This window comes from Chenopodium album, chromosome 18 (genome assembly GCF_948465745.1).
Source record: "Chenopodium album chromosome 18, dcCheAlbu1.1, whole genome shotgun sequence".
Lineage (NCBI taxonomy): Eukaryota > Viridiplantae > Streptophyta > Magnoliopsida > Caryophyllales > Amaranthaceae > Chenopodium > Chenopodium album.
Genome location: NC_137851.1, coordinates 48,573,726 through 48,583,482, shown reverse-complemented (window position 1 = coordinate 48,583,482; position 9,757 = coordinate 48,573,726). Strand labels below are relative to the sequence as shown.

At 34.5% G+C, this 9,757-nt stretch overlaps 1 protein-coding gene across 1 annotated transcript; it reads left to right on the top strand.

Annotated features, from left to right (window-relative positions):
• Positions 1-2,826: 2,826 nt before the first annotated feature.
• LOC145590993 (uncharacterized) lies at positions 2,827-3,928 on the top strand. Its single transcript, XM_081647380.1, has one exon. It carries the CDS (start codon positions 2,942-2,944, stop codon positions 3,890-3,892), a length of 951 nt encoding a protein of 316 aa, XP_081503506.1. The 5' UTR covers positions 2,827-2,941; the 3' UTR covers positions 3,893-3,928.
• The last annotated feature ends 5,829 nt before the right edge of the window (positions 3,929-9,757 follow it).

Here is a 9,757-nt window from a genome sequence, read left to right as displayed (position 1 = left end):
GAAATACCATACTAACTAAATAGCTTTAAATCTTCCATCGAGTCATCAACATTTCCAATGATAGTAGTATAATGTAACATTGACATTGTAATTTAAGATTGCAATATATATATATATATATATATATATATATATATATATATATATATATATATATATATATATATATATATATATATATATATATATATATATATATATATATATATAAACCAAGAAATTTGATTGAATTTAATTACTAATTCAAATAAAAGGTAAGGTCTACATGATCAAGCCACCAATATATAAATTGAGAAATTGATCGAATTGATTTCCAATTATTTTTCTAATAACACAAAATGCAAAAACAAGAAATTGAATCATATAAGCAACAAAAAATGGTAAATGTTAGACAACAATTAAACATTAGACAAATTCATTAAATTGTGCAATCCCACTAGACAAAGTAAGGCCTTGATAAACCACATGCCAACCATACCATAATAAAAGGAGTGGGACTTAAAACATTAAAGTTGACCTAATATTAATTGCTCTTACACTATAAAGTACACAATCGTGTGATTAAGGCCAAACTATTTTACGCGGCATAAAACCACAACAAGAAAATTGTAACCAACAAATTACCTGTAATTTGAAAACCTGGCTAGGCGGAGTACCCAACGCGCAATCTTGCCACGTGGATGTGGTATCTAGAAGTTTAAAAGCAGGACCACTTCCCAACCAATGGATTCGATGCTTTTTGCCAGCGTGTCACTTCTCACGTGCTTTACTCCTTAATACCCGAATAATTACAACCCTATTCCGTTTTCCCGTTTACTTAATTTAATTAATCATCAAATTGTACACTAGCTTAGATTTCTCATGTTTAGTTATACTTATACATGTTAATTACATCAATTTTTATTCTCATGGTAATGTTATTTTACTCTAAATTATTACTTTTTCTTTGAATGATTATTGGATTGTCCTGTGACTCGACTATGAGCATGAAGACAAACATGGAACTGGTAATCATTCTCACTGAATTAAGGGTCTGTTCACTTCAGTATAATTTCAGTTCAGTTCAGCTGCTAATTTCCTACTCTCATAAAATATTCATTTCAACTCAGTTTGATTCAGCTCTAATAATCAGTTCAATTTAATTTAGCTCCTAATTTCCTACTCATAAAATATTCACATAAAATAAAATGTGAACAGGCCCTAAGACACATGTAATCTATTATAATTCTTTTTTATAACCTATAATGTCGTTGTTTCCACTTGAAAAACTTTAACATGCTAATTATAATGTCTAAAGGTGCATAATATTATTCACAATTTTTTTTTACTTAACATGATTTAAATTCACTTGAATTTTAATGAGCTTGCATTGTTTTAATTAAAAATTGAACTTACATAAACATTATTTACAGAATATTATTCATTCAAATTTAATTAATTTATCATAATTAATTAGCATAACATATTTTTTTTGTATATTACTTCAAGGTACAACGATTGAATTTACAAAAAGTAAAAACTATGCTATACTCATGGGGTAATCCAATAAATTTTGGTGGTGAATCTGGTGACTGGCCGGTGAGTTTATACTAGTGAATTGAGTAAGTTTATTTACACCATGTTGTCCACTAATTTACATGGACCTTAATCATCATAAAATATGGTTTTACTGAAATTAGTTAGCAATTGTTACACTCTAAAACACGGTTTTACCAAGTTGCCATTTTTTGTCAAACTCCACCATAAACTAAATTACCAAGCAAACACAACACCAAACAAAATAAATTTACTTCAATGCCGTTCGACCATAACTCTGGACTTTATATGATATATCAACTGATAAATTATATGAATTGAAATTAATTGGGCCTAGAATTTATTCGATTTTGCTTGATTATTTCTGAAATAAAAATACAGTAATATATACTTTGCAGTACTTGTAATTTACAATTCAATAGAGTCAATACTAAATTTGATTTTATCAAGCAAGGCTAAGATAGCTTAGCTTAACTCCCTTGGTAATAAGACTATATATATATATATATGAGTTTTAAGGTTGTTTAGGATTACTCATTACCATTTTAAAAAAAAAAAAAAGATAAATGATAAACATAGCCCTAAAGGGCTATGTATTAATGTATAAGAAGCTAAAAAATGAAATACTAAAGATAAATTAACATTAATTATATTAATTTACGTGTGATTTGTCATGAATTCTCAACTTAATTCCATTTTAAGAAGTATATTTGATACTTATATATAGCTCTTAAAGGCTATATATACCATTACCTTAAAATAAAATAAAAAAAAAAAAAAAAAAAAAAAAAAATAGGATACCAAATTTAGTTTAACATATAAGCTAGATCAGTTTGAAAGAGTCTATTTTAGAGATTTACAACCCTTACCAAATGAATTGAAATATACTTTGTACATACTTTTTTACAAAGTATGATAGATAAAGTCTTCGTATTACATTTTAAGATTTGATAAGATTCAATTTGATTTTATTTTCTAAATGCTCAAATCAAAATAGAAAATCACAACTTAATTTTTTATTTTAAAAAAAAATAATTATAATAATATAAAGTTACAATCACAAAATGCATCAAATCAAAAAAGAATGATTTTTGAGCTAATTGTAAGTTAAATTTTCTCTCTCTACATTAAACTTGGAGTACCCACATGCCTTTCACAGGCTGTACTAGTTCGTTCTCTCTCTCTCTACCCGTTCGTGCGCGCCTACTTTTCTTATAATTAAATTCTCCCTCTCTTTCTTAACCACCCTTTATAATCCCTTCATTTTTCCAACTCTATTCCATAACTTTTCCACTTCATTTTCTCTACAAATACTTCTCCATTTTCTCTACACTACTCTATCAATAACAACAACACAACCACAACACAAATATAAACTTAAAACCTCTTGCAAATTTAAAAGACAATGGGGAGATACAGGCGTACAGTTTCGTTCCCGAACCCGCCCACACCACACGTCCGGCCATGTGCTAATAAGGGCCTCCACGTCCGCTCAGCCTCCTTGCCTTGTGTCCGATCCCATCCTTTGATCCCGCAGCTCCAGGACGAGGTTACCGAGCTGCGGGCTTGGGAACGGGCCCGATCCGGGCCTGGATCGGGCTCGGTTGTTAACGGGCTGGCGCGTTTAAAGGGTGTCCTAGACTCCCTTGACGATGTCCTTCAGCTGCCCTTGACGCAGGACTCATTATCTACAAAGACTGACGTTGTTGAGAGGCTTCTAGAAGACTTTCTCCGTTTCGTCGACGTTTACGGAAGGTTTCGGGCCTCCATGTTGGGCCTCAAGCAGGAGGTTTCCGCTGCCCAAGTAGCCCTCCGTAGGAAGGACGACTCCAAGCTTGGACAATACATCAAGGCTCAAAAGAAAATCGCTGGCGAAGTCAGCAAGCTCATCACTACCATCGGAGTTCCTATGCTGCAACCGACACCCGTAAACCCTGCCGTCATTGCGGTGGTGTCCGACTATGACGACGAGCTTAGGCACGTGATCAGGGACGTGCATCGGTTAACGGCCTCCGTTACCGAGGCAGTTTTCGGGTCGGTGTCGGGCTTGCCGGGCCGAAGGCCCGTGTGGGCAAGTTTCGGGCTCGGCCGGAAGGCAAGGAAGGATGAACAAGGGATGATTGAGGAGTTCCAAAAGGTGACAGGAGGAGTGGAGGATTTGTTAGAGTTGAGAAAAAACATAAAGAAAAAAAATAGTAATAACAATAATGAAGAGGAAGTAATGAGAATGGGAGTTTTGAAGGGAATGCAAGAATTGGAGGATTGTATTGGAGAAATGGAAAGAGAAAGTGAAAGAGTGTTTAGGAGTTTGATAAGTACAAGAGTATCTCTCCTAAACATCCTAACTCATGCATAGAAGAAGAAGATGATGATATCTTTTACAACATTTCCTTGGAATTGATATTTGACAAAAAATATTTACTAATTTCTTTGATTTCCCCCTTATTTTTTGGTGATTGTAAGAAAGTAAAAAAAAATAAAAAAAAAAAGGATGGAAAAAAAAAAAAATCAAAGAGTTAGAAAAGAATTGATGAGGCCATACTTTAATTTATTTTTTTAACTATTTTTTTCACTTGTAAATCAAAGTCATTCTTTATATACACACTAGATTTACTATACACTTGGTATATTATTTGATTATCTTTTATGTTTTTCTTTAATTATAAAGCATTATCAACAATTTTGTAGCATTGTCGGCAATTGGTAATGGAATATTGTAGAGTTGATTAATAAGATATTCCATTAACAAATTGATGGCCTTTTATTCCATTTATGATCTTTGTTAAAAAAATTTGAACTCAATAATTTGTGTCAAAATGCTAAGTAAAAATGAAGAGCAACTTCTAATGGTAATCTTCAATTTATGCGTTCAAATTTGTGTTAAACGCAAACTTGTCCTTATCTAGTACTAGATCTAAGATCAAACAGTCTTCCATAAAATTACAAATTAAGGGCTACACATTACGAAGTATTAAATTGTCATTAACTAAGCTAGTTTTTAGATTTGTTTGTTTTGAGAAGGATTGCATGTCATTCTAAATCATACTTCTTCCTCTAACATTGTTAATCGGGCTTAACTTTTAACAAATACTACGAATAAATTATCAAGATAAGAACTAGTTCAACAACGTATTACAATGTGAAAAATACAAAGTAATTCTTGATCTAAATGATCACTTTATCCTTGTGGGTTGGAGGTGGTGATAGATTTTCGTGGGTAGGGTTAGGTTTTTGAGTAAGGGAGGTTACTTTTGGTGGGTGATGGAGAGTTTTCTAGCAAGGTTTGAGTTTTGGGTTGGTGGTTGTGGATTTGTGGTGGGATGGGGTGGGGTTGGGTTATTACTTATTAGGTGGGTAAAAAGGGTTTTCGGGGTTCGGGTTGGGTTTTTGGGTGGGTAGGGTGAATTTCGGGGTGGTTTGTTGGTAAAAGGTGGTGGTTATGTGGGTGGGTTGGTGCAAGTAGTTCAGGTGGAGAGGTTGGACGGTGGGTAGTTTTATTGGCTAGGGTTGTTTTGCCCGATGGTCAAGGTGGTGCTTGTGATGGTCAAAGTGGCTATGGGATAGAGTAGAGCTGAGAAAGGGAATAATAAGAAACCTAGGGTAGGGTGGGGTGGGGTGGGGAATGAGTGTAGAGGACTTTGGGTATGAAGGGGGTAAAGAAAATGATTGAATAGTGTGTTTGGATAGAGAAAGTAGTGGAAGGAAATGAAGGGGGGGGGGGGGGGGGGAGAGGAAAGGGTGGGAAGAATGATGGATTTTCCTTCTATATCTCTCTGTTGTTGTAGAAATCAATTTCTTACAATTTAAATATTTAATCCCTCTATTTCTCTCTCCTCCATTTCCCTTTTCTTCCCCATTTGTGATCCAAATGAAAGATACTTCATTCATTCATTTTCCTTTCCTTCCTTCCTCCCCCTTCATTTTTTATCTTCAATCCAAACAAAGTGTTAGTAAATTTGCTCAATTGATTCCCTTACCCTTTCTTAAAGACCCTGAAACAAACACCCCTCCTAATTGAAACCAAAAATAAAAAATAAATAAAATAAAAAAAATAAAAAAAATATTGAAATAGGGAATATATCAAATCTCTTTTAGACTAATGAGTATATGCTTATATTTTAATAAGAGAAAACAACTAAGGTACTACATTGAGATGATTGAGTTGTACTTGCTCTTACACGTAGATCCAATAGAAAGAAAGCAATTAATAAAAGCTTGAAATTTGCACTCTTGGTGGCCTTAATTTTATTTTATTATTGTTTTATGCATCAAAATGATCAAATAATGTAAGATATCTAGTCCTAATTATTTTAGCTATGTACATTTTTTTAAGTATTTCGAATACTAATTTAGAATTTGATCAAATAATTTTGCCAAAGGTCTAATATTAATTGATTTTTTCTTTTTTTTTTGAGAAAATTAATTAACTTTTATTAGGTCAAACTTCAATAACTCTTTTATTTTTCCTACTCAATTCAATAATTCTAATAAAGACACCAAATTAACCTTTAATATATAACTTCTCCAAATTAAAGTGTATAGCATATACGCCAATATTAAAATGATAGTGGTGAACGACATGAAAAGATAAAGCAAGGATGGCAAATAATGTTTTTGTCTACAATTGGGAAAAATAATGAGGGTTTCAGTTACAAAATTAATCAATAATTCAAAGATATTGTTGTCTCCTAGTGATCCTAATAGCCTGTACAATAAACCGTATTCAGAGGTTGCCTCTAATAATACATCTTCATCATTTGATTATCATCCCAACATGTATTAGGTAGTTTTTTTTCTTCCAACATGCATCATGCATGCCTTATTACTATACATAATATTAGAATTATTGTGCTTAATTACACATGAAATTAAGAACTTGAATGTTTGGTCTCATTTTTGTACACAGATGGGAGTAACCAAGCTAAGTGGTGTTCCTATGGGGCTTGCTCAAACAAATAAATGGTTAAATATACACTTGCTCTTTATCGGTTCAATCGGATATGGTTAATATATACTTCCTCCATTTTCCTAAGTGCTATTTACTTTCAGTTTTCATCTTTACTTTATTTCTATTATGACAATTCTTAAACTCCGAATTCTTTTTTTATTTTTTTATACCATATACAACTTTACTTTATGAGCCCTAATTATATTTAAATAATAAAACTCATACTCTATATCTTTCTCTTATTTAAATAAAAGGGTATCTACATTCATGATGTCCTTTTCCACTTTTTTCTTGGTTTACGTAGCTGCTATACATAATTGGGTAAGACTTAAGAAACTAGATCGAGAGGGTACTAGATTGTAATGGTGTTAATGCACGGGATTTGTAATAAATCTTTGAATTTATGCAAAAGAGGACCAAGCCCGAACACACGAAGAAGACACTTGATTGATTGACATTATATATTAATTGTTGATAGAGTATAAAATATATTTTTGGGCCTCAACTATCAGGTTAAGCTTTTGGTTAAGTTGATCCTCTAACATAGTATCAGAGCCAGCGTGACACAAAAGGGTCATGGGTTCGAATCTCATCCACTCACACTTTCAAGTGGAATTAATTCGCACTGGGTATAGAAGGGTCCGAGCTAAAAGATTAAGAGAAGCTAAGGGAGAAAATAAAATCAAATGTAACATGCATATAGGTCGTGAATAATATTGTGTTATCAGAATTCAGAAGCAAAGGCTATGGCTAGTGGTTTGAATATCGCAATCCAATGTGATGCGAGGAACGTCATTGTTGAGAGTCTTAACTTGGTGAGTGGTATGAATAGAAAAGGGTCATTCTTGGATTGATATATAGCTAGGGAGATTAACTCCATTTCTATTTTTTTTTTTTATAAGATTGAGTTTGCTCATATTTTCAGAATAGCTATTAGTGTAGCGTAGAGGAATTAACAAACCCAGCGTGCTCGTGAACTGCTCTAGACTTGTCTCGGTCAAAGCTTTGTATAAAGCTCGGCTCGAGTGGGCTTAACTGATGACTCAACTCGTGTTCAGCTCGAGATCTTAACGAGCCAAGCTTGAGCTATCATTGGCTTGGCTTGATAGCCCGTGACTTGAATATGTTGCAAGTTTTTTATTTATTTTTTTACTTTTTTATTATATATATATATATATATATATATATATATATATATATATATATATATATATATATATATATATATATATATATATATATATATATATATATATATATATATCAATTCAGAACTTAAATTAGTTGCTTTTTTTTTTAAAAGGAACTTAAATTAATGATCAAAACTCTAGCTTGCTTCTTGCTGAGTCACTAAGTGTTAGAGCTTTCGTTCATGATTTTTATTGTCGTTTATGTAGAGAAAAAACCAGCAAAATTAAAGAAATAGAAACAAAATATATAGTCTCACATCGCAAGATAGGAGCAATTGATAGTATATATATAAGAGTTATCCTATCTTTTCAAAAGTATCACTCAACACTTTTTTTTTGACAATTGCAAAGGAACAACAAACTAAGGGAAATTAGACAAACTAAGACGACATCTTCTAGCCATGTCGTTGGCTCTTTTTACCTGTTCCCTTGGCACCTTTAAGATTGCACAACTCCTAAAAGTAGCCCCTACTTCCCTAATTTCCTTAATCAACCAAGTAATTGAAACGTCCTTACCATTATTATCCTGCAAATTGTTGAGGAGAGATATAGAATCAGACTGGAGAAGAATACCTTCTCTTCCTATTGATTTAGCCCATTTCAGAGCTTCGAGACAAGCCCAAGCTTCACACTGTACCACTGATGCCGCTGCCCCACATTTCCCCTGCTCTTCCAAACTGTTCATGGAACCATCCGTAGCAACTGCCCAACCAACCCCTGCCCTCGTAGTTCTCTTATCCCACGATCCATCTGCTTCCACAATGAAGTCATCATAACCAGTCTTGTTAATCCCTAATTGTACATGATTAAACCCCGGAGGACGAGCTGGATCAGTACTCCTAGAGTCCCCGGTAGGATTGTCTTGGTTATCCCTGTGTGTGAAAACTTCATGGTCTTGCATTGCTTGGTTTATGAATTCCATTACCAGACTAACACCCCCATTTGTGTTCTTGAAACACCTAGCATTTCTTGATTTCCACAAACCCCATAAGCAATAAACAAAGCAATTCGAGTACCATACTTACCATCCTCGCTATGAAAGAGCAGGATATAACTTCGGATCCACCTCCTTAGGGAGCTGGACCCATGTGAATCATGGCTTACAGGAAGCGGGGACTGTCCCCAAACATCCCTAGCCAGAGAACAAAAACGGAAGAGGTGTTGACTATCTTCCGGATCCAATTCGCAAAAATCACAGGTCTCCACAACTTGTAAGCCTCTCCTTGCTAGGTTGACCTTAACAGCAATACCATCGTGGAAGAGTCTCTAGACGAAGATTTTCCATTTTGGTTGAACATTCAATTTCCAAATCAGCTTTACAAAATTTTGGTCAGTGGTGGTAAATGAGGAAGGATTTAACCCTGCATCCTTCAGGAGATAGTAGTACCCTGTTTTCACCGTGTATTTTCCCGACGGGTGAAACTTCCAATAGGTGAAGTCATCCTCTCCTGTGGGCGGAAGCTCCAAAGCCAAAATGGCCTTGGCACTACTCCAATCAAAACAACTCCTAACCTTCCCTGCATCCCATGTCCCTGTAAACCTATTAATGAAATCCTCCACCTTCCAACTTAGTGCTGCTCCCAATGTCTGGTTTGACTTGACCATTGGAACCTTTCCTTCCACCCATGGCATGCTGATTGCCTTAACCTTTTTCCCATCTCCAATTTTCCAAGCGAAACCATCCTTGAAAACGCGAGACACTTTCTGTAGACTAGAGCGCCCCAGGGAGGGATTCCCCAATCTTAAATATGGCATTGCCATACTACACATACCACAGGCTTGCAATCCTCCATGGACTCTTGAAATTAGAAGCTGAGGGTTAAGGTGCATTCTTGAAGCTTGTTTGAACAGAAGGGCATTATTAAGGACAGAAGTTCCTCTGATCCCTAAGCCCCCCATACTTTTGGGGGTTTGAATGATATCCCTACTAACCCAGTGCATTCCCTTACACCCCTTGTTAGACCACCAGAACCTTGTAATCAGAGAATCAATCTTGTTGGCAATGCTCTGAGGAAGCTTGAGACATTTCATGACATGGGCAGATATACTTACAAGAACTGTGTTGATAAGCACCAGTTTCGCT

Excerpts from the sequence above, each read along its gene's own strand:
- LOC145590993 (XM_081647380.1), top strand. The coding sequence starts at position 2,942 with ATGGGGAGATACAGGCGTACAGTTTCGTTCCCGAACCCGCCCACACCA.